Raw genomic sequence first — 26,552 nt, 5'->3', positions numbered from 1 at the left:
CATAAATTCATTCTAGAGAACTTACTCCTTTCAGGTAGATTTTACTTCCTTGAGTGGTCTTCAGAATGTTAGTAACACCAGGTTCAAATCCTTTTCCAATGAAAACTCCTGGTGTTAGGTGATAAAGGATGATGTTTTGAAGGGCATTTTTGTCTCCTGGGGGGCAGGGGAAATGTATATTTATAACATGTCATATTTTTTGATATTTTGATACTGGAAAGACCAAGGATAAAAATATTTCTTTGTCTTTTTTTCCGCACTATAATTTCTCATCATGTTATTGTTCTCTCAAGTTGCTATCAACACCATGTCAAAACAGTCACTTCAGTCTATTCGATCAAAATATTAGCCAACTTAACTTACTGGGAGGAGAGAAAATCAAATTATTTTTGGAATTGTGACTACTTTTGTTCTTTGTCACCTAATTGTGTGGACTTTAATAGAAATAGCATAAATGAACATCTAGCTCAACAACCACGACAGCAAGCTGTTAATTTAGAACATTAATGAGTACTCCTCCAGGAATTCCAAGTGAAATTAAGGGAAGCTGGTTTAGACATGAATATTAAAAAGGGGGCATTTTTGAGGCTGACTTCTGGTCAGGAATGCTTGAGGAAGAAATGAGATCCTGAACTCAGGTGGCAAATAATCTGGTATTCACTTCTACTCACGAATCAGAATTTCCTTTTCTTCATTTGTCATTCCCTTAAAGGCATCATTGGTTGGAACAAATAACGTCCAATCCCCAGGTTGTGTCAGGAGCTCTTTCAAGTCTGCAGCTTCAAGTAGGCTGAGGAAGGTGCTAAGCAGGAAAGAAACATGTTTATTCTGTTAGATTTAGATTTAGGCATGCTCACAAGCAATGCATGGAATAGAATACAATCCATTTATGGTGGAAATCATGAGAAATTGTTCATGCATTCTCTTTTTCTTTCTTTTTTTTTTAGATTGTTAGATTGTTTCACTCACCAAATCATATTATGGTGCACCAGGAAGCAAAACAGTGTTAAGAACATATTTTTATTTTGAAGACATTTGCATGGACTTACCCTAATTACTATTTTCAGTAATACTGAATACTCAATGCCTTTTGGAATACTAACTCTGAAACAAAACTATGTCAATAGTTCTCACTTTGTGTGTGTGTGTGCGTGTGTGTGTGTAACTGAGACCAATAGGCTTACCTAAAGCGCTTATCTTGTTTTAATTGTTCATGAAGGGATTTCTCTGCTGGCTTGATGATCTCTCGGAATATATGAATGGCACCATTTCTTCCTTGTTTGCTTCCTCTCACCATGCATGAATTTTCAATGCAGACAGCCTAGCAAAGAAGTGAAAGATACAACTGTCCATTTCCTTACTTGAAATGTCATATGTGGAAGTAGATGCATAGTTGAGTTAATAGATTGACTCTTCTAAGAGGTCTCCTGACCTCTCCAGCTAGAGGAAAGAACATCTTACTTCTGTTTTTAAAGTCTGGCACAATCTGACCTTACACTTCTTATTCAATCAGGTTTTCTACTACTAGTTAAGCTAACCTATGTGTCAGGCAGGTAGTTTCATCAGTAAATAACAAGAATTTCATGTCTACATTTTTCATCATTCTTCTGCAGGTTTGAACCATTCTTCCATACTCTCTTTAAGAAACTTTCACCCTGGGATCCCTGGGTGGCGCAGCGGTTTGGCGCCTGCCTTTGGCCCAGGGCGCGATCCTGGAGACCCGGGATCGAATCCCACATCGGGCTCCCGGTGCATGAAGCCTGCTTCTCCTTCTGCCTATGTCTCTGCCTCTCTCTCTCTCTGTGTGACTATCATAAATAAATAAAAATTAAAAAAAAAAAAAAGAAATTTTCACCCTTTAACTCTTTAGGACTCTCTTGAACCATAAAGTTTCCTGACTTCAGTGCCTTTTGTGATCTTTGCAGGTATTTGCTATGTTTTCCTGATTGTAAGATTCTATCAATTATGTCACATTATTGATTTGGTTGTAGTGTTTTTGAACAAACAAGTATATACAGGCCACTTTCTGCATCCTGTAAAATGTGTGTCTTGGGATTGTGGAACTATAGTGAGCAGCTGCTTTGTGCTATATCAGGTAATACTTGACTTCCTGTGAAATCTTTGAGCTCTAGATGCATCTGTTGCCAGGACAGAAATTGAACAGCACAACTGTTCTTGCATTGCAATTTTCAGAAGCAATATTTTCTAGCAATATTTCATCAGATGAAGTACATTAGAACCATTTTATAGAGTTCAGAAGTCTTTATGTGCCCATAGAAAAAGTACCATTTTGTTTTGTTTTGTTTTGTTTGTAAACTGCTTGGGAATCCAAAAATCATATTTGTTTTAGAGGAGTTTTAGAGATTTATAGAACTGAAATAATTAATGTTTTATTTTTTTAAGATTTTATTTATTTATTCATGAGAGACACAGAGAGAGAGAGAGAGAGAGAGAGAGAGGCAGAGGGAGAAGCAGGCTCCAAGCAGGGAGCCTGACATGGGACTCCATCCCGGGTCTCCAGGATCACACCCTGGGCTGAAGGTGGCCCTAAACTGCTGAGCCACCCGGGCTTCCTTAATTAATGTTTTAGAACAGAAAGTTATTTATAATGAAACAAATACAAATTATCTGAATTATTAATATGTGCATTTTCTATGTCTTTTCATACATTACTCAGTTCCCTATGAATATTTACTATTATTAAATATTCTTCCTATGAAGAATGTTCTTCTACTCTTCCTATGAATATTTACTATTACAAAAATAAAACTTTGGAAACATTTGTTGTAACAATATTCTTAGACAACGACGTGTCATTTGACATTTAGGCCAACGTGGTTATTTTATCATTTCCTGATTCACTTACTGTACGATAGACAAAGACTCTGAGCTGTTTGCCTCCAATGGTTTCGAGCTTTTGTCCATTGTAAAGCTCGTTAAGGCCAACTTTTACTTTCAATATGTGATTCTGCAGAATTAATTTAAGAAGCCGTTGATCCATGCTCAGAGTATCATCTATAAATAAATTCATGAAGAAAAAGGATTATTTAGAAAGCATTAAAATTGCTCCTAGTAAGGATATTATGGATTCTGCACTCATAAAATATCTGAATCAAATAAATGCTCAAGGCTATGAATTCCATGCACCAATTAGAAACTCTGTGAGCTCTTCATCAAATGACTAACAGCATTCTAAGGGTTCCAAACAATGGATTTCATATCTGTAATGGCTACATAGCTTTATGTAGTCATTGGCACAAGTTAAACTCTACTATTGGCCAAGATTTTTTTCCGAGAATTTGATACACATCAGTCACATGAAACACTACTGATGAATCATTTGTAAATTTATATTTACTTCTGAAGAGAATATCAAAACACATACACCCTCTTAAAGGTCGGTTAATGTCCCACACATATGGATGTAGTTATTACAAAGAAGAATAACAGCATTTCTAGGAATCCAGATTTTTCATTAATTTCTGCATCACAATGTAGCATTCGGAAAAATATTTTTTAAATAATACTTATTCTTTAATGGCTAAATTTTGCTTTGCAGTTTAAATATGTCTTTGTGAAATCACTTTTCTAGAAAAAGTAGCAGGTTGCATTAATCTAAACACCATCCTTAAAAAAAAAATCTAAACACCATCCTTGAATAGCAGCTACTAGATTAAATACTTATAATAATTTACATCATAATATGGAAGTGTATAATAAATCATCTATTGCTTTTATTGATTTATAATTTGATATCTTTCATCAAATTCTGAGATGAGAAAGATAACTACGTATTTTCAATTATTATGTTGGTGTTAAATAAACAAATTAGATTAAATTTTTCTTAAGATCTATTAATGCATCCCTTATGTGTGCTGGAAATATGATTAGAATCATAGAATAACTGAATACCCTTTATCACAAACTTTCACTCTCTGTAGGCTATAACCTAATATAATGAATTGTTTTGAAATGAAACACATTTTAATAGAGACAATGTAGTGCTAACAATGTGTAGGTAATAAAGAAATAATCAACACCTTGTAAAATGCCTATTATTACTTAATGCAAACAATCATGATGAAGAAAAAATGTGTATGTGAGGATTGATGGGGGAGAGAGAAAAGGAATGACAGTGTCCAGTACATACCTGAAAATGCATTATTCACAGGTGCCAGCAAAGTATATTCTCCATCTGGCCGCAGAGCAGATGCCAAGCCTAATTGAGCCACGAGGTCCGTGAAAGTGGTTTGCTGATTTCCAGCCAGCTCAATAACTTGTTTGGCTATAAAGTAAACCATCACCATCCCAACAATGTCATCTTTGTTATTATCATCATCCTGAAATTAGTAAATCAATTCTTGGCTGTTCTCTACAAGCTATTTGCTACAATTACAATGTGATCCAAAGCTGACCATTTGGCTATATCTTTCCTTCTATTTTCAAGAAAAACTATAGTACTGTGAGAACCTTTGTAAATATTAAGAAGTCCAGGAAAGCCAAAGTTGCATGTGTGGAGTGCCTGTGACTACACAGGCTACTTCATACTCACTTCACTATATTATACACGTGTTTCACATGCCTTTCCTTATACTACACATTCATTTTTCATGGATTTACTCTTGAGGCATCATTATTGATAAACAGTAGTAGGTGGAAGAATATGAAATCATTGCTTACCAGAATCAGGAATTAGGACCTGATCAATCAAATGGATAACACCATTATTTGTCACAATATCTTTTTTGTTCACCATTTTTATTCCATTTACTGTTATGCTGTCACCATCACATCCTATCTCAATGGTGTTTCCTTCCAGAGTCTCAAAGACTGCTCCTCCCATGATAGCTTCAGAACATTGAAGGGTGTTCAAAAGGTGGTACTTCATGAGAGCTGGAGGACAAATTAAAAACAGCAAGTTTTAAGATCAAGGGAAATTGCACTTAACCTTTAAAAGACACGTTTCACTGTGGACCTAAGTTTCCTAAGAAATATAATACATCTAAAACCTAAGTCAATACTTTGGTTATTGGTTATTGGTTATTGATTATATGGTTATTATCAATACTTATTGACCTAAGTCGATACTTTGACTGAAGGTTTTTAAATTCTGCTTATGTTCCAGGGCCATTGTTTCAATTAACTGCATTAACTATACAACAGAAGTGGCTCAGCTCAGGAGGAAGTAAGAGAAATAGCTCAGCTCAGGAGGAAGTAAGAAGAGAAGATCAGTTTTATGAGGTGAATTGTGTAGTACTAGAAAATGTGTTAGAGCAAGTTCCCACTATCATAAGAAAGTAATTTCTGATGTGAAAACAAAAAGAATGGTTTCTGTATTTATTAGTGATACCTATTCCTAAACACCCAAGCAGCATCTTGCATTAGCAGCTCATAACAGAATAACTGCATATTAAAAAGATTAATAAGACAAATAATTCCCTAAAGAAAATATCTGGAGAGTAACCAAAATAAAGATGATTTCTTGTAAGATATCTGAAGGAATCTATTCCTCACTGTATTATATCTATATCTGCATCATCAAAATTTCTCATTTTAAATTGGTTAAATGTATTTTGGGAGAGGCTGAGTAAGTTAAATGTACTACTCACAATGTAAAATCTCTTTGAAAATAAAAAGGGAGAATAGAATGAAGCCAAATTCTGTGTATATGTGAATAGTGGCCCAAGGGAACTGTGCAATTTTCTCAACTTAATTATACCTTTTAGCATAAATTTAGAATTAAAAGCATTACATAATATGTATATGATGTTAAAATTTGATGATCTAATTTTTCTTTTCAACAATGGCTAAATCCTTTTTAATGCTTGCTAATTATTTTATTTACTTGAAAGCATTAAAAATGATGTGATCTTTCTGATATTCTTATTTTTAAATTAATTATTAATTATTTAATTACTCTGCTGACTCTTTCATGGGCTCTGTTTTTTTAAGATTTTTTATAGTCTTTCAGAACAAAAGTTTTTCTTTGCCTTCGCTTATCAAAGATGATAATATTGTCATGACTTAATCATTTTTTAAAAATTTTCTTTTCTTCTTGGAATTCTGGGAGGCTTTTCATAGATGAAGACATTTCAGTACCTTCAGAAGCCACTTTGTCTCCCATGATCCTTTCCAGGACACCTCGTGGAAGTTTCTCAAAAGCCTCATTAGTGGGAGCAAAGAGTGTGAAGTGACCATCTCTTCCAAGGGACTCCAGGATATCAGATGTGATAGCGGCTGCCTGAAACACAAATGTGCTTTTTAGAGGCTTGCAACATTGTAAATCCAAAAGAAAAATACGATACACTTAACCTGGGCCATCATGAGGGAGTTGAGTCTATAGAAAATGATAGAAGTTTGCTCTTGTCAGATCTCTAAAACATTACTTTTTGGCACAACCAACTTGCCCTTTCCAATTTTCCTCAAAACTCTTTGTAAGAATGCGAATCCTGCCCATGTTTGTGGAACTGTAGCAATATCCAGCAGTACATATAGCTGATATGGACATATACTAAATGCCATAAATAACCTATAGGCACATAACTAACCATTTTGTGTCTGTTGTGTCCACACAAGTATTATTATGTCATATAAGATTATTTCTTCAGTGTAAAATAAAACTCTTTTTATTTCAAGAAACACATTTGTTACATTTCTGCCAGAGTTTTAAAACAGCATTTTTATTATTAGGTTCTGACAGACAAAAAGGAGAAATTTCAATGATCCAAGACAATCTGCTGTTTTTTCTTGTATTTACCCTAAAAGATGACAGGTCATCTTCTGCTTCAATGAAGTCTTGAATTGAAGTACCAATTTGTGTAAGGACACGGTCAATGACATGTACAACACCATTTGTTGCAATCTGGTTCCCATGGATGATTCTAGCGCAGTTAACAGTGACAACCTATAATTATTTGGGAAAATCAAAGTGCAGAAATCAGAACGATCAATTGACCACTGAGACCCTAAGGACATTATCTATTTTTCATTTCTACTAGTAAATGTACCATGAAGGAGCCAACATTCTAAATGAATGTTGAGGTTAAAGACATATCACTCTGTCTAAAAATGAACCTAAGAGAAAACAGGATTGGTTGAAAATGCAATCCAGTTACATTTAACATATCTAGAAACTAAGGCAAAAAAGCATTTTTTTTATTTGAGTTATTCCTTTTATTTCTTTCTCTACCCTTTATAGAGATAGTCATAAACTATTTCAATAGCAGGTCAATGCATTACATAAAAATGTTTATCAGTCTGAAAGTAAGTTCTGAGAGAGAGAAATAGTTATTGCACAAATTAATCAGTTCTATTCCAGGGATTTCCTAATTATTGCCTTATCACTGACCCTTTTCATCCTTGGAAATTTGTTGAAAGAACCCTATGACCCTGTTGGAAGTTTCCCATGAAGACTTTTATCTAAACACACAAGAACCTAAATCAGCATAGTAGCTAGAAGATGAATAAAGGAATACTCATTCTCTGATTATCCTTTGATAAATTCTTATTTACTATTTTTTCTTTGGTTATTATTTTTCAAACACATCAACTACTAAAATTTCCATTTTTTAGGACATCTAAGTCTACTGTCAATCAACTGTGAATTTAATTTCTTCCTCAAAATCACTCTCCAGTAGAAGTCAGCCACTAAATTAGAATTTAACATGCTCTAAATGTGGTGAAAGGGCATAAGATAGTACTTACATTCACTAACATTTTGCTATTTATGTGAACATTATATTAAAGATGAAGAAAAAATTAAGGGTAATATTACTTAGCAATTTACTTTTTGTTCATGAAACTTACCCCATTAGGATAATGGTTAATGAAAAGCCCCAAATTGTTATACATGGAAGGAATAATCATGCCATTTTTTAAGTCCTTGGTCAACATTCTATTATTAACCATATGGCTATGTAACGCGTTCAATAATTCAACATTTACATTGCTCTCCAAACCTCTCCGGATATCCTAGGAAAAATTGAAATGATAGAAGTTTGTTTTATTGTAGTTCATCATTAAAATACTTATAATCACTCTATTTCTTACTTTCTTGTTACTTTTTTATTGCATTATCCAGATGGCCAAACCAAAATAACAAATAAAATTATATTATCTCAATTGATTAGGGAATTTTGTAAATTCAGGCACTGAGTTAAGGGTCCTGAATCAGATAGAGTGCTTGAACATTTTTAGAGACAAAACAAAATTTTTAAGTAAATATATTGACAAAGAGACGAGCTTGATGTAAATTAAAGGTTTAGGGCAATATGAAATTGTCATATGTTAAAAATATTTTGGATGGTAAACAAAACAAAACAAAAATGGCATATTTATGCAAAGCATTTGAGTTTTAATAAGGATTTTATGTTTATTTCATAACAAATTCCAGAAATTGATCAACCTATACCTTTTTATTTTTCCAATATATATCCTATAAGTATAATGTATAACATGTGTGTATCATGTAGTATATGACATTATATATGGTGATATGGGAAATATAATAAGTCAAAGTATCTTTAAGTAAAGATACTTAAAGATAAGTATCTTTAAGGTATTTATCATATGGGAGCAGTTAAAAATAAACATAGTAATATAAAGAACAGAAGGCAAAAAAAAAAAATGCTTCTAGGGATCAAATGAGGAAGGGCAGCTATTCAAGGCTTGGGGATAGGCCTTAAAGGGTGGATAGGGTAGGAATGGTAGTGATCATTCTAACTCCAGTTGCTGACACAGGGGGAATGTTGGAAGAGCAGATGTTGTTCAGTTTGGTTAGCCCATACTTTTATGTTTGTTAGATAATATTAAGAAAGAATTTTAGCAAAGATGATAATGTGGGATGATAATGTGGAAGACTTTAATGCCTGCATAAAGCACAAATTAAACTGGCAACAAGGAGCCACTGATGATTTTATGGCATTGGAATATAGTGATTAGACTGGGCTTTGGGAAGGTTAATCTGGTGATAATGCATAGCAAAGGTGAGGGTATTAGTCAGGAGGATTAAACATGAGACATGGATGACTAATAATAGTTTGAAAGAATTAGAGACAGCAGAAGTAGAATGACTCACAATTTTCAAGTCTAAACACTTAAGATGGGTACTGCCAGTTATGGAAAAAAAAGGCAGCAGAAAAGCAATTGTTTGTGGGGAGAAAGAAAATGGCATATGTTACAGATAACCTTTTTTTTTAAAGATGCAGTGGTGTATCTAAGGAGAAATATTACTCCCCTGAGGTCCCAAGGAGAACAACTAAAGAAACAGATTTCATGGTTATATGACTGAAGTGATAGCTGAGCCATTAGAAGTGTATATAAAGGAGGTCCAGGTGGCTCAGTCAGTTAAGAGTCTGCCTTGGGCTCAGGTCATGATCCCAGGGTCCTGGGATGGAGCCTGGCATTGGACTCCTTCTCCCTCTACCCCTCCCCACTGCTTGTGCGCGCTTTCTCTCTCTCTCTCAAATAAATAAAATCTTTTTTGAAAAGTATATATAAAGAGCAGAGTCTAATTCCTAGAAGAGACTTTAATAAGACCCATTCTTAAATGAAGAAAGGAGTCAGAAAAAGAAACCAGAAACAGTCAAAGCAAGCAGCAGAGTTCTGTAAAGCAAGTAATTAGCCACACACTTAATGTAGCAAGATAATATCTAAAGGAATCTGCCTAAGTTTTACTAAGTAGTATTTGACTCTAGTAGTAATTATCAATTCACCTTCATATCAAGTAGAAAGTAGGAATATATTTATATACGAGTTTTACAGATTGGAAATTTAGTTGTATTATAAACCAGACTATGTGCTCGCTTTGGCAGCACATACACTATAAACCACACTATGTATAAAATGTCTGGAAATCAAATGCATTGTTTATAATACTTCATTTAAATATCCATAGACATTTATAAATATGTCAATATCTAAGCAGCCAAATATGTTTACATATAATTAAAAATAATTAATTACATCTCTATAAGATGCCTTATAATAAAATGTAAATTCCACTAGGCTTCTTAACTTACCTTTCTATTAGATATGTCATCTAAAATTTAATATATTTCTTCCAAATCAAAAAAAGGAAAGGAGTAAAATAAAATAATGGTAAATACCAGTTCAGTCCACTCTTAGTTTGCCTTTTTCAATTAGTCTATGAACCTGCTGGAGAGTTATTCCATTTATGGATGTATTAAAATGCTTTAATCCTTACACTTAATAGCTCATTCTTTTATGTATCCTAATACATGTATAATGAAAAGATCTAAAATTTCTATTAACTTCCAAGTTAATAAACCAATTAAAATGAATACTGATAAAATAAATATATTAATAAGCATAATGAATTACAGAATCCAGGTTGTCCCAAGCCTCATTACTCGGTGCAAAGTAAGTGAATGATCCCTTTCCTTCAATCTCTTCTCTCAGTCTTGAGACATCAGAATAGCGCTGTGTTGTGGTGGCTCCCACAATGCCCAGAGTACCATAAACATGGTCAATAGGCAAAACTGAAATAATCAAGAAATGAAGATTTACTTAGAATAATATTTCAAGAATATTATTTCACTATCATTTAAACTTTATACTAAGCTCCTCAATATATTCAATGGATAATTTTAGCAATATAATTCTATGAATTATCAATTTTATGAAGAAGTTGTCTTTTGAGTGCGAATAACCTTTGAAAACTATTTTGTCATAAATCCTTTGTGTGGAGGGAAAATGAATTTTTAATTATCATCCTGGGTTAACATTCAGTGTATGTAGGTGTGACTCCTGCTATGTCAATAATAATCAATTATAATTATCAATAAATATTTCTGATTCACTGGAAAAATAAAAAGATGTTCTTCACTACTCACTGAAAATGGCAAAGGTAATACTTTCTTTCATGTTGCCTTAAACTCCTATATGGTATAATATTGCTAGGTATTGGAGTATTAATTTTTATAGATTTCTAAAAGAAATATGTAGACCTTCTCAGCATGATTTCAGGAAGGAAATAGATGGAAGTATCTAATGATTCCAGAATATTTTTCCTGAACTTTAGAAGAAATATTAATATATGAATGTCAACCTGAAAATTGATGCAACTAATTTATTCATTTTTTACCTTATCTTATTTGAAGGTTCATATAATTTGGATAATAGTATAGGAGAAATGGTTATTACATTTCTGAATATATAAAGACTAGGTGACACAATTAATAAATTAAATGATAAAATCACGATTTTAAAAGACCCCTAAAAGATGAGGAAAATACGTCAAAATTAACAAGTTAAAGGTAACTCCATGTATGTCTTTACACCGAAGTTGAAAAAATAAATCCTAGAGAAAGACCTGACTTGAAAGACCTGTAATTAATTTTAATTGATCATAAATTCATTATGAGTTAATGATAGGACATGGTTCCCAAAGACATTAACTAAAGTTCAGGAGCCCCCAAAAGTGAAGTATTTGTCATGATTTTATTCTCAACTCTTAGAACCCATACAGAATGCAGACACCAGTCTAGGATCACATTCAGAGGGGGCAGGGCGAGATGGCAGAGGAGTAGGATCCCCAAGTCACCTGGCCCCACCAACTTACCTAGATAACTTTCAAATCATCCTGAAAATCTATGAATTCGACCTGAGATTTAAAGAGAGAACCGCTGGAACTGCCCCACCCCCTGCCAGGTGCATGACTCCCATCTGCCCCCCTCTTTTATCTCATTTAGGTTTTGGTGGTCAATGTTGGGGCCTTCTTCAAGTATTTCTGGTTTATATAAATTTGGAACTGAGCATCTTCTAACATACAGAACTTAATATACCCAGAAACAAGAGGATCGCCCTCTAGAACCCCTCAGGTAGGCTACATTCTCCCTACGCTACAACTTCTTCACCACCACCATCTCCCAGTCCCCCCTATTTTTTTCTTCTCCTTTTTTTCTGTTTCTTTTCTTTTTCTTTTTTCCCCCCTCTTTCTCTTTAGGATTTCTGGCCTTTTATTTTTTACTACTAAGTTTAAAAATTTTTCACTTTAGTGGTCCTGTTGTTTTATTTCGTTTTGATCTTTGTTTTCAATTACTGGTCTCTGACCTCGGCAGAATCATCTAGGGTGAAACGTACTTATGTCGTGGTTGATATTCTTGATGCAACCCACTCATACAGCCACTCTGCACTGAGAAAAATGACTAGAAGGAAGAACTCACCACTAAAGAAAGAATAAGAAACAGTACTCTCTGCCGTAGAGTTACAGAATTTGTACAGATTACAATTCAATGTCAGAAAGCCAATTCAGAAGCACAATTATAAAGCTACTGGTGGCTCTGGAAAAGCGCATAAAGGAATCAAGAGACTTCATGACTCCAGAATTTAGATCTAATCGGGTGAAATTTAAAAATCAATTAAATGAGATGCAATCCAAACTGGAGGCCCTAAAGATGAGGGTTAATGAGGTAGAAGAACCAGTGAGTGACATAGAAGACAAGTTGATGGCAAGGAAGAAAACTGAGGAAAAAGAGAAAACAATGAAAAAACCATGAGGAAAGATTAAGGGAAATAAATGACAGCCTCAGAAGGAAAAGTTTACATATAATTGGGGTTCCAGAAGGTGACAAGAGGACAGAGGGTCAGAAAGCATATTTGAACAAATCATAGTGGAGAACTTCCCTAATTTGGGGAGGGAAACAGGCATTAAAATCCAGGAGATAGAGAGCCCCCCTCCCCCGCTAATATCAATAAAAACGGTTCAACGCCTTGACATTTAATAGTGAAACTTGCAAATTCCAAAGATAAAGAGAAGATCGTTAAAGCAGAAAGAGAAAAGAGATCCCTAACTTATATGGGGAGAAATATTAGATTAACAGCAGACCTTTCCATAGAGACCTGGCAGGCCAGAAAGGGCTGGCAGGATATATTCAAGGTCCTAAATGAGAAGAACATGCAGCCAAGAATACTTTATCCAGTAAGGCCCTCATTCAGAATAGAAGGAGAGATAAAGAGCTTCCAAGGCAGGCAGAAACTGAAAGAATATGTGACCACCAAACCAGCTCTGCAGGAAGTATTAAAGGGGACCCTGTAAAAGAAAAATGAAGCGCAAAGAAATAAGCCACATAAACAGGGACTGAATAGGTATCATGATGACACTAAATTCATATCTTTCTTTTCCTTATGTTCTTTTTTTTATAAATTTATTTTTATTGGTGTTCAATTTGCCAACGTATAGAATAACACCCAGTGCTCATCCTGTCAAGTGCCCACCTCAGTGCTCATCACCCAGTCACCACCCCCCCCCCCCGGCCACCTCCCCTTCCACCACTCCTAGTTAATTTCCCAGAGTTAGGAGTCTTTCGTGTTCTGTCTCCCTTTCTGATATTTCCCACTCATTTTTTCACATTTCAATAGTAACTCTGAACGTGAATGGGCTAAATGATCCCATCAAAAGATGCAGGATTTCAGACTGGATAAAAAAGCAAGACCCAACTATTTGCTGTCTACAAGAGACTCATTTTAGACCTAAGGACACCTACAGCCTGAAAATGAAAGGTTGGAGAACCATTTACCATTCAAATGGTCCTCAAAAGAAAGCTGGGGTAGCAATCATCATATCAGATAAATTAAAGTTTATCCCAAAGACTGTAGTTAAGAGATGAAGAGGGACACTATATCATACTTAAAGGATCTATCCAACAAGAGGACCTAACAATCATGAATATTTATGCCCCAAATGTGGGAACTGCCAAGGATATCAATCAATTAATAGCCAAAGTAAAGACATACTTAGATAATAAATACACTAATACTGGGAGACTTCAACACAGTGCTTTCTGCAAATGACAGATTTTCTAAGCACAACATCTCCAAAGAAACGGGAGCTTTAAATGATACCCAGGACCAGATGGATTTCACAGATATTTACAAAACTTTACATCCAAACGCATTTTTCTCAATTGCACATGGAACTTTCTGCAGAATAGACCACATACTAGGTCACAAATCAGGTCTCAACCGATACCAAGAGATTGGGATGTCCCCTGCATATTTTCAGACCATAATGCTTTGAAACTTGAACTCAATCACAAGAAGAAATTTGGAAAAATTCAAACACGTGGAGGTTAAAGAGCCTCCTGCTAAAAGATGAATGGGGCAACTGGGAAATTAGAGAAGAATTTAAAATATTCGTGGAAACTAATGAGAATGAAGAAACAACCATTCAAAATCTTTGGGATACAGCAAAGGGAGTCCTAAGAGGAAAATACATCACAATATAAGCATCCCTCAAAAAATTGGAAATAACTCAAATACAGAAGCTAACCTTGCACCTAAAGGAACTGGATAAAGAACAGCAAATAAAACCTACACCAAGCAGAAGAGAGTTAATAAATATTCGAGCAGAACTCAATGAAATAGGGACCAGAAGAACTGTAGAACAGAACAACAAAGCCAGGAGTTGGTTCTTTGAAAGAATTAATAAGATAGATAAACCATTAGCCAGCCCTATTAAAAAGAAAAGAAAAAAGACTCACATTAATAAACTCACAAATGAAAAAGGAGAAATCACAACCAATACCAAGGAAATACAAACGATTTTAAAAACATATTATGAGCGCTATATGCCAATAAATTGGCAATCTAGAAGAAATTGACACATTTCTGGAAAACCACAAACTACCAAAACTGGTACAGGAAGAAATAGAAAACAGGAACAGGCTAATAACCAGGGAGAAAATTGAAGCAGTCATCAAAAACCTCCCAAGACACAAAAGTCCAGGGCCAGATGGCTTCCCAGGGGAATTCTATCAAATGTTTAAAGAAGAAACAATATCTATTCTGCTAAAGCTGTTCCAAAAGATAGAAAGGGATGGAATACTTCCAAACTTGTTTTATGAGGCCAGCATCACTTTAATTTCAAAACCAGACAAAGACCCCACCAAAAAGAAGAAGTATAGGCCAATATCCCTGATGAACACAGATGCAAAAATTCTCAAGATACTGGCCAAGAGGATCCAACAGTACTTAAGAAATTATTCACCATGACCAAATGGGATTTATCCCGGGGATGCAAGGCTGGTTCAACACTCGTAAAGCAATCAACGTGATAGAGTATATCAACAAAAGAAAAAACAAGAATCATATGATCCTCTCAATAAATGGAGAGAAAGCATTTGACAAAATACAGCATCCATTCCTGATCAAAACTCTTCAGAGTGTAGGGATAGAGGGAACATTCCTCAGCATCTTAAAAGCCATCTATGAAAAGCCCACAGCAAATATTATTCTCTATGGGGAACCACTGAGAGCCTTTCCCCTAAGATCAGGAACACGACAGGAATGTCCACTCTCACCACTGCTATTCAACATAGTACTAGAAGTCCTAGCCTCAGCAATCGGACAACAAAAAGAAATAAAAGGCATTCAATTTGGCAAGGAAATCAAGCTCTCCCTCTTTGCAGATGACATGATACTGTACATAGAAAACCCAAAAGCCTCCACCCCAAGATTGCTAGAACTCATATAGCAATTCGGTAGTGTGGCAGGATACAAAATCAATGCCCAGAAATCAGTGGCATTTCTCTACCCTAACAATGAGACTAAAGAAAGAGAAATTAAGGAGTCAATCTCATTTATAATTTCACCCAAAAGCATAAGGTACCTAGGAATAAACCTAACCAAAGAGGTAAAGGATCTACACCCTAAAAACTATAGAACACTTCTGAAAGAAATTGAGGAAGACACAAAGAGATGGAAAAATATTCCATGCTCATGGATTGGCAGAATTAATATTGTGAAAATGTCAATGCTACCCAGGTCAATTTACACATTTAATGCAATCCCTATCAAAATATCATGGACTTTTTTCAGAGAGTTGGAACAAATCATCTTAAGATTTGAATGGAATCAGAAAACACCCCAAATAGCCAGGGGAATTTTAAAAAAGAAAACCATAGATGGGGGCATCACAGTGTCAGATTTCAGGTTATATTACAAAACTGTGGTCATCAAGGCAGTGTGGTACTGCCACAAAAACAGACACATAGATCAGTGGAACAAAATAGAGAATCCAGAAGTGGACCCTCAACTCTATGGTCAACTAATATTCGACAAAGGAGGAAAGACTATCCACTGGAAAAAAAGACAGTCTCTTCAATAAATGGTGCTGGGAAAATTGGACATCCACATGCAGAAAAATAAAACTAGACCATTCTCTTACACCATACACAAAAATAAACTCAAAATGGATGAAAGATCTAAATGTGAGACAAGATTCCATCAAAATCCTAGAGGAGAACACAAGCAACACCCTTTTTGAACTCGGCCACAGTAACTTCTTACAAGATACAACCATGAAGGCAAGAGTAACAAAAGCAAAAATGAACTATTGGGACTTCATCAAGATAAGAAACGTTTGCACAGCAAAGACAACAAAACTAAAATACAGCCTCCAGAATGGGAGAAGATATTTGCAAATGACCTATCAGATAAAGGGCTAGTATCCAAGGTCTATAAAGAACTTATTAAACTCAACAGCAAGGAAACAAACAATCCAATCATGAAATGGGCAAAAGACATGAACAGAAATTTCACAGAGGAAGACATACACATGGCCATCAAGCACATGAGAAAATGCTCTGCATCACTGGGGTTCAGGGAAATACAAATCAAAACCACAATGAGATCCCACCTCACACCAGTGAGAACGGGGAAAATTAACAGACAGGAAACCACAAATGTTGGAGAGGATGTGGAGAAAGGAGGACCCTCTTGCACTGTTGGTGGGAATGTGAACTGGTGCAGCCACTCTGGAAAACTGTGTGGAGGTTCCTCAAAGAGTTAAAAATAGATCTGCCCTACGACCCGGCAACTGCACTGCTGGGGATTTACCCCAAAGATACAGATGCAGTGAAACACGGGGACACCTGCACCCCGATGTTTCTAGCAGCAATGTCCACAATAGCCAAACTGTCGAAGGAGCCTCAGTGTCCATCAAAAGATGAAAGGATAAAGAAGCTGTGGTCTATGTATACAATGGAATATTCCTCAGCTATTAGAAATGACAAATACCCACCATTTGCTTTGACGTGGATAGAACTGGAGGGTATTATGCTGAGTGAAGTAAGTCAATCGGAGAAGGACAAACATTATATGGTCTCATTCATTTGGGGAATATAACAACTAGTGAAAGGGAATAAAGAGGAAAGGAGAGAAAACGAGTGGAAATATCAGTGAGGGTGACAGAACATGAGAGACTCCTAACTCTGGGAAATGAACAAGGGGTAGTGGAAAGGGAGGTGGGCAGGGGTGGGGTGACTGGGTGACGGGCACTGAGGTGGGCACTTGATGGGATGACCACTGGGTGCTATGCTATATGTTGGCAAATCGATCTCCAATAAAAAATACACACCAAAAATTATTGAATATTAAAAAATAGGATCACATTCAGAAAGAAGATGCCTGGATTAGATGCTTTTTATGCATTGCTGTCCAAAATGGTTTGGGCTCTAAAGTTTATGTTATATTAGATATCTGTTGAGGAAAAGAGGGTAAGAAATCTGTTGAGGAAAAGAGGGTAGCCAGAGGAAGTAGATGATGATTGGTGTTGAATATTTGAACAGGTAGTTCAAAGAGGAAATAGATTAACTATTTTTCCTTTAGTTGGCAATTTTAGAAACCAATTTTCAATATGAGGGATGTTATAAAATTAGAGCTGTTCAATTACAGAAGATTATGCCTTCCCAACTAGTCCACTCCATGTTTCTAGACAAATTCAAAGACAGGGATTTTGTAGAGAGGATTTTCATTCTTGAAGGAAAGTTGAACTAATTTAAATTTACAATCAAGCTTCTGTTGTATGGTCCAATGTTCAGTGCACGAGAAGTATGTTTTAATACTTTATCACCATGACAACTTCATGATTTACACGAAGATGGCAGTATATCTTAGGATTTATCACGGTGCTAAATACACACACCCATACACACACACACACGTGTGGCTTCTCTACAAGCTGAGCTACCTCAAATCTTTTCTCTCACATAAGACTAGTTCCTCATTTGTGAAAATGTCAATGCTACCCAAGGCAATTTACACATTTAATGCAATCCCTATCAGAATATCATGGACTTTTTTCAGAGAGTTGGAACAAATCATCTTAAGATTTGAATGGAATCAGAAAACACCCCAAATAGCCAGGGGAATTTTAAAAAAGAAAACCATAGATGGGGGCATCACAATGTCAGATTTCAGGTTGTAATTGAAATTTTACCTGCTGGACAGCCTTTCATTCCTTCCATTCTCATATAACCAGGGCAACATTCATATAACACAGTCCTGTATATCAGAACAAAATTAAGATTAAAATTGGGAACTACATAGAATTCTTTATACATAATCTTAGCAAAAATATACCACTTGTCATGATTTGTGAAATTCTAAAATTGGGTTATTTTTCCCCAATACGAAGTTACTTATATTAGTTTGATTTCTGTATATACTGTCATGACATTGTAGAAAAGTTCCAGGATCTTTTTTTTTTATTTTTTTTAATTTTTTATTGGTGTTCAATTTACTAACATACAGAATAACCCCCAGTGCCCGTCACCCATTCACTCCCACCCCCCGCCCTCCTTCATTTGGGGAATATAAGTTCCAGGATCTTAAGGCAGAAGAATGAGTTCTGGTTCCCAGTTCTGTCCTTGGTAGATGTGTGACCTTGAGCAAGTAATTTAACAAATTTGAGTCTGTTTCTTCACCTATTTAATATGGCAGTCGCAGCTATAATATCTACTCAGAGGCTAGTTGTGAGTCTCAAATAAAATGATGCTTTGGATATCATTTCTAGACTATAAGTGGTTAGAAATATTAGTTAGCATAAGGTTATTAGAAACTAGAAACATCAGTAAATATATTAACCCATTCCAATCAATAAGAGCTATTTCACTGCTAATTAAAATAACATTTTAGGTTTGAATTGCCAGTAGAGTTATTAGTCTGATCATATTAAATACAATCTTTAAAATCTTCTTCAGTATTCAAGAAAATGCTATTTTGTTCAAAGTTAACAAAGTGCATTAAGTTATATAAAGGCATAATTAAGGTAACAAACCAGAAAATTCAGCAAACAATGACATATCCAAAATAACTTTGTTAAATTACTATATTTTGTGGGAAAATAGTAACCTGAAATCATCTATGTAATTGCTTTTATTTCTTACTTTATTAAAAATATAATTCTGATCTTCATTTTATCAAATTTCATTTGACATTTTTTTGGACTTCTTCAAAATCTAGTAAGGGTAATATTTTTTATCAAAATTTTATATAATGCTCTGTTTCCTCTCAATAGAAATATGAAGGTGATACAAAACAAAAATTGTAAGTAGGGCAATATTATAAGTAAAGAGGAAATAAGACTATTTTGTAGTTTTTAATTAATAAATTTTATGTCATGCAGTTTAAGATAACTACTTATAGACTACCTTATATTTAGCAATTAAACACGCATTGACTAGTTCAGATATTATTTATTTCTGTTTTTTTTTCTAGTTGTGTTAATTGTACTCAAAAAGTATGAATGACTGAAAGAATTTGGATATTTAAGAAAAAGATCACTATAAGAATAAATAATGTTTTCTTAGTATGAAAAAATTACAATAAAAAAAATTTTTTAAAGTATAATTATTAATGATATTAATATATATTATATATAATTATTATATCAAAATTATAGAAATTATAGAAATTTCTATATAATTATAGAAAAGTCTTCTATAGTTTAAAAAGTAAATAAGCTTTTCAAATTAAAGCCAGGTCCAGGGATCCCTGGGTGGCGCAGTGGTTTGGCGCCTGCCTTTGGCCTGGGGCGCGATCCTGGAGACCCGGAATCAAATCCCACATCGGGCTCCCGGTGCATGGAGCCTGCTTCTCCCTCTGCCTGTGTCTCTGCCTCTGTCTCTGTCTCTTTCTCTCTCTCTCTCTCTCTCTCTCTGTGACTATCATAAATAAATAAGTAAAAAATTAAATAAAATTAAAGCCAGGTCCGTTAATGGATTATCCATGATTTGTGGTCTTGTTTGTGCTCTTAGATTCCTATTTCTCTATTTTCTTGGTGTCAATTTAAAAAGTACAATGTAACATTATTTATGCATATTTAGTAAAATATGAAAGATGAATGAGAAAAAAGTGTCTGGCATGGAAAATTGACTAAAGATGGTTGATAGATAAAAAGATATCGACAAAATGAATTGGGAAATGTCAATTTCAAATGGTTCTTCAATTTTAAAATAGTTTCAAAAATAATTGTTGTAAGAAACATATGGAAATTATATGGGAGCTTTATGCAAATCCTAAAATGGCCCCTGAAACAATTTATTTACTTAGATTCCCATAGAAATAAATTTGAATACTTTGATGCCAAAGGACTGATTCAGAATTGCTTACGCGTTAGCTTTAGCATATATTATAAACAATTAAAAAATGAAATACATATGTATTGGTTCAATATTGATCATACTAACTGGAAGTAAAATAGTGAATAGAAAATTGTTAATGTAACAAAAATTTTTGTAATACATGCTAATATGCCCCAAGGATTAGCCTTAATGTAGACAATTAGTGCACCAGATGGAAAATTTATCTTCATATTCTGAATAGTTATCTAAAATCTCATGAAAATGACAGTTGAAAGGAAGTCTACAAAATACTATATTATTTGACCAATATAAGTTGTGGAAAGTATCTTAAAATTAGGAGACTCATGTTTATCATTAGACCTGCTCAATTTCTTCCTTCAAATCTGCAAAGCAACTGTTCAACCAAAGGGCAAACATTTCTGTCAACTGAAAAAAAAAAAAAAAGTCCTAAAGATGTCTCTGGAAATTTTAGCAGCTGCAAGCAGATGGCAAAACAGGCATTCCTCTTGTCAATGTTATTGATTTATTTGATTATTTGAAACTCACAGCTAGCATTTACATTTATTTCAGAGCACAGATGTAAATGTGTTTGTGAAAATGAAGCTACTTGGGGGAAATAAGCTAATTAAACAAAGGCGAGACTGTTATGTTCCTGGTAAAAAGCCAGGCTTCAAAGCAGGATTTTTTTTTAATGGAGAACAAGAAAGAATGTTGACATCACCTTTGTACAAGCCTTGGCATCATCTCTAATATATTTAGATGGTTAAAGTGAGATTATATCATACTTTCCTTTTTTTTTTTTTTTTTTTATATATCATACTTTCCTAACCCCCAGGAAGAATGTAATAAAGCTATCCCCTGAATATTTCAGACAGCAGGTCCTAGTTGGTATGCCTTCCAAATATGCCTCATGTAACCATGGATATGAGGAACAAAGCGGGGAGAATCGAGGGCCTTAGAGTTCCCAACTGGGGTCCAGCCTGCATCATGGCCAAGATCATTGCAGCCACTGACTTACACTGTAATCGTGTGAATGACTCACAAGTCTAGCAGATGTCTGCTGACTAATGGGAATAAGGTCCAGGCCAAATAGTAACATCAGCCGAAACTCTATTAAGCAAATAACAGGAACAGGCAGCAAAGTTCTGTGATGTGCTAGACCTAGCGACCATGGGGAAGTCCAGCTAAGGTTATATGCATTGCATACATGATGTTTGTCTGGAAATAAAGATAATCTTGTGCATTTTAGATAGGCATCCAGTCACAACTCCTTTTCCCACCCACATATATCCATTTGTTTAAGTACTTTAAATTTAAGGACAATTGATATTGTAAGTTACTGAGCGATTCCACATTCATCAAATCAGTCTACCCCCCCAGATATTCTCTAAGTATAAAATCCACATTTTGCAGGTAAAGAAACAAAGGCTTTGAGAAGTTAAGTGGTGCTATGTTTAGTATTTATTCCAACATTTTTAAGTTATGAATAAGTTTTTAACAATCCCTCAATCCTTCCACTTATTTAGAGTAACTGAAGTTTGATGATGATGTAGTAAACAGGTTTTCATTCAGATGCTTGGTTCTCAAGGCATCTTTCATTGAGGGTGGAGTCCAAATTGATGGGAAGCACTATTTTCTTGATCAGGAATGGTATCTCTAATCTTTTTGATAGAGATAGTAACTTATTCTATGACTCCGCTCCTTTACTTTAAAATGAAGAACTTGGACTACATGAGTAATTCTCTACTTTTATATGCTCAGGATTGTATTTTCCTATGGATAGGTTAAACCAATACACATTTCTACAAAGTAATAAAATATTTAGGTTAAACCAATACACATTACTACAAAGTAATAAAAAATATTTTCTGATTTTAGGTTAATTAGTGAAATATACAACTAAGTAAAGAGTAATTGTCTTTTTGGCTATTGAAATAGTATATACGATGATGAGCTTTATCAGCTTTGTGGACTCCTGCAGATCTGATAGTTTGGGATGGAATAACTGGATTAAGTGAAGAGATGAATCTTAACTTCTTTCCACCTTCAAGCTTTGATGAAAAATTTGAGGTAAACGGGAGTAAGTCATTCAGATCAGATAATTTCCAAATGATTGTAGGCAAACATTAATAAGTACTTCAAAAATCCTGATATTTTAGATCAATTTGTCCTTCTGGCCTTTTTTTTTTTTTTTTATGATAGTCACAGAGAGAGAGAGAGGCGCAGAGACAGACACAGGCAGAGGGAGAAGCAGGCTCCATGCACCAGGAGCCCGACGTGGGATTCGATCCTAGGTCTCCAGGATCGTGCCCTGGGCCAAAGGCAGGCGCCAAACCGCTGCGCCACCCAGGGATCCCTGGCCCTTTTTTTAAAAAAATAAAATGAGGAAACCATTTTTGTAAAAAGAGGCATCAAGGTTAAGTGTCTTGCCCAAAAAATGAGGGCCAAACCAGAGGTAGAAACGACAGAGTCTCACACTTGACTGATTCTATATATCGCCATGAGATTTGTTTCCTTTGGACCTTCGTAACACATAAACTCAGGGCTCATGAGGGGCCCACTAGGCAGAGGGAGAAATGCGGGAAGAATGCCTTTATTCACGTTTATTATCATTTTTTTTAAAGCTTGCAATTTGGGAGAGTATTTTCAAAGAAAAATGTTGTGTATGTCCTGGGAAAGACATAGTGTTGTCTTTGGGACTGGCACATTAAGAAAAAAGGTGAGACTTACGTTTTCCTTCCACAGATGGCACCTTGATACCAGTTCCTACAAGTGCTGAAGTATTTCTTTTTTGTGCCTAAGATCTGTTGAAGAGCACAGACATTTGGGCTGGAAGACAGATGGAAGAAAAGAAAGTTAGTGTCCTAATGACAATGAATTTTTCCTATCTTCAGGTCAGACGGTTCAGAAAAAAAAGTTAACATGTGGACTCAATTTTCAAAGATGTGATTCTAGTCTTGCACAAATCTGCTTCTTGATCCAAGCATACTGAATCATCAGAAAAACTAAAGTCTATTGGAAAGAAAAAGAGAGAGAAAATTATACATCCTTTAAAGGAAAACATGGGTGTTTCAAAAGTTAACTTAGGAATATTCAAACAGCATTAAATTCAACTTTATTTTGTTTTCATTCTTATTACTTTTAATAGTAAGATAATCTACTGACCCATTTTAAACTAAAAATAGGCTCGTTTTGGACTTTAATCTGGAACAATGGACTCTGGAACCATGAGGAATCAAGAGAGCAAAAGAGACAGGTTTTACTAGGTCCAAAGACATGATATCCTGTAATTTTCTAGATAAGTAATCACAGAAGCAAATGAGTGCTAAAATTAACTTATAATATGGCTGCGCAAAGGAAAATCTTTTTCTTTGATTAGAAATAGTAGATCAGAACATCCTCTGCCAGAATTTTAAGTGTCTTTCTCTCTTAAAGCAATAGGAAGTCTTACTTGCACTGTAAAGCAAAGGAACTTTTAAGCATTTTGAAAATCCCTCTGAGACATTGGAAGAAGTGCCAAGAACTATTTCAAAAAAAAATTATAAGTGGTTGGTTAGGTTACTAAATCATGCCTATTAACTTTTTAAGAATGCTAACTTGTAGTTGAATTAATTTCAAGAAATATGTTATTCTTGCAAATTTTACAAACTGCAGAATTTAAAAACATTCTTAAATGCTTTAAAATATTTTAAAAAACTAGTTACATTTTTCATTTAATTTTCATACATAACAATGAAAACTTTCCTATCATGTGAGATACTTCAAAGTTGTATACATAATGAAAGCCCTAACCTTATATTTTTTATTTTGGTACCTCATTTCAGATTTTTAGAAGGCAAATAAAAATACAAATAAATGAAATAATAAAGAAATGCCCTGTTAAATGTTGTCAATTACATTAAAATTACATAATGCTTCAGAAAAAGCAATTACATACACATTATTTTGACAGTAATTTTTAAAGCTTAAAACACATATGTAAATCACAAAATACTCATGTTTTTTCCTTTTTCTTACTACTTTTTAATTAGAAAATAACCCTTGGTATATTTAAGGAAGTTTTTGCATACATTGACATATAATAAGCTAAGGAAAAAAAAGATGTATAAAACGTAACCACTGACTTACCCCTGATCCCGGCCCCTGATTCGGCTATGAGCCAAGATCTTGTCATAATGGCCATTGGCGTTTGCAGGGTTAACAACAACCAGCAAGAGTAGAGAAAATATGGGTAAAAAAGGAATCATCTTTTGTCTCTCCGTTGCAGTTAGTCCACGAAGAGAACTGGCAATGGGCTTTGGAGAGCTCAGAGTTTATATACATGTCAGAGTCGTGGGAGGGAACACTGTATAACCTAGGAATCTGAGCTCTCTCCAAAAAACATCAGCAACTTCAAGTTGGCAGCTAAAATCCACTTTTCATAGTTATGTTTACTGAACACATTGAGCCTCCTTTACATCTCATTCTGAAGAAGATTTTTATTTTTAAATTATTTATATTCCTCTTTAATAACATGATTCTGCATGTTCGTGTTTCAGTTTTACTCTTTTGTAACTTGGAGGGGTTTATGGAAAATGGCTTTGTTTGGGTTTTAAGGAAAATTCTGTAATCCATCCCTTTCAGAGTGCATGTCCCTGCGCTCAATGAGATCATTGATCTTATCACATCTCTCACATTTAGTTCACATCAGAAATAAAAGGTTATTATTTTTCACCAAAAAACAAATGTAGATATAAGTTTGATAACCATAAGGCAATAATGGCTGTTGATTAAAAACAGATGTTGAATAGATTTAAAACTTGTACAAAATGTGAAATAAGAACTCTAATTGCTGATGAAATAAGTTGAGAGACCACAGTTTTCTTTCAATGCTACTAAACTGGAGAGATACTTCCCATTTCACTTCTCTTTTCAAATATCAAGGAATCGGGAGAGTTAACATAAATCTACTTCTGGCAAGTTTTCCTAATTCTTGAAATGAAACAGAAAAGAAAAACATTTGTGCTTTATTGTTTTTTATTACATATTTCACATGGTGATGAACTTGTTTAGGCAGCATATCTGATAACCACTGGACAAAAGCAGCCTTTATTGGAAACAAATATTACTAATCTAGCTGTAATAGATTAAATATGTATTAAGAAACAAGAGCATCACCAGATTTCTTCTGATTTTTATCAAGTAACCAAAGTCTCTTAATGTTACACTATGTGATTCCTATCCAAGAGAATATGCACTCTTACCCTTCCACATATGGCACATATGGCACATCAAATGTTTGGAACACTGGATAAAAGAAATCTGAATGTCAGATGTCAACAATAAGCTAAAATGATAACTTACAATGAGTCTTTTGAATAAATAAGTTACACACTATCCTAAAGTAAAAGTGTAATTCCAATATGTCTTGTTGCAAAGTGCTCCTTCTGTAATGGCACATCGCTATTGTTTCACCACTGGCAATATAGAGAAATTTTATACTGACCATGTTTTCCAATTGCAAGGGCTTTTCAGGAGGCTGGATACACCTGAGATGATTCCAGGTATCAGGAGAGTTACATTAAGTTTTCTATAGAATTTTGCTTTGAGGCACTAAAATAATTCTGCAACTGGCAGCTAGTTTATGAAGAAAGCATACAATTAGATAATATTCTGAAATACGATTTCAGAAGTTTATTAAGAAAGCATACAATTAGATAATATTCTGAAATATGATTCAGAATTGAAAATGAGCCTGATAATAAGGTATAGAAAATGAAAGAGTAATTCAAAAGGAGAATTGGAGAGAAGAGGTCATAAAAGGTAAATTAGATTCTGTTCCTGGTCCCTTGCAGGAAGAAGACTAATCTAACATTTATATTCCTCTAAATGGAATTATTCTAACTTCATCTGTATGTGCTGGTTTGCTTTATATCATAAGTTTCTATTATTTTTATGTGTGTAAATTGTTAGGTGGTCTGTAATTGTTTACTGAGTAGTATGGAGAGACTGTCTTTTATGAAAACAATGTCTTAATACTAGTAAAGTAGCTGCTAGAATATTCTTGGTAACATAGTTATATAAAAGTCTTCTAGACTGATTAGACATTTAATGTAGATTACTTATCTTCTAAGACATAATAATGGAATTTTGGAATTATAGAAGGATAAATCAAACTTATAATACATA

General features: G+C 34.5%; 1 protein-coding gene across 4 annotated transcripts in view; it reads right to left on the bottom strand.

Annotated features, from left to right (window-relative positions):
* POSTN (periostin) overlaps positions 1-24,695 on the bottom strand; it is a 41,728-nt gene extending 17,033 nt beyond the window's left edge. For all 4 annotated transcript variants that reach the window (XM_072797329.1, XM_072797331.1, XM_072797330.1 and 1 more), the window contains exons 1-13: positions 24,513-24,695; positions 23,115-23,213; positions 18,239-18,303; positions 10,342-10,499; positions 7,807-7,971; positions 6,758-6,904; positions 6,100-6,241; positions 4,681-4,893; positions 4,151-4,285; positions 2,867-3,015; positions 1,185-1,321; positions 672-802; positions 26-156 (exon numbers count right to left, since the gene is read on the bottom strand). In XM_072797329.1, the coding sequence (XP_072653430.1) occupies positions 26-156; positions 672-802; positions 1,185-1,321; positions 2,867-3,015; positions 4,151-4,285; positions 4,681-4,893; positions 6,100-6,241; positions 6,758-6,904; positions 7,807-7,971; positions 10,342-10,499; positions 18,239-18,303; positions 23,115-23,213; positions 24,513-24,631 (1,791 nt within the window). In that variant the 5' untranslated portion in view covers positions 24,632-24,695. The remainder of the gene's footprint in view (positions 1-25; positions 157-671; positions 803-1,184; positions 1,322-2,866; positions 3,016-4,150; positions 4,286-4,680; positions 4,894-6,099; positions 6,242-6,757; positions 6,905-7,806; positions 7,972-10,341; positions 10,500-18,238; positions 18,304-23,114; positions 23,214-24,512) is intronic.
* Between the last annotated feature and the right edge of the window lie 1,857 nt (positions 24,696-26,552).

The sequence above is a fragment of the Canis lupus genome, chromosome 24 (assembly GCF_048164855.1).
Source record: "Canis lupus baileyi chromosome 24, mCanLup2.hap1, whole genome shotgun sequence".
NCBI classification, from domain to species: domain Eukaryota; kingdom Metazoa; phylum Chordata; class Mammalia; order Carnivora; family Canidae; genus Canis; species Canis lupus.
Note: the sequence above shows the minus strand (reverse complement) of the source record. Positions and strands in the feature narration are given on the sequence as shown.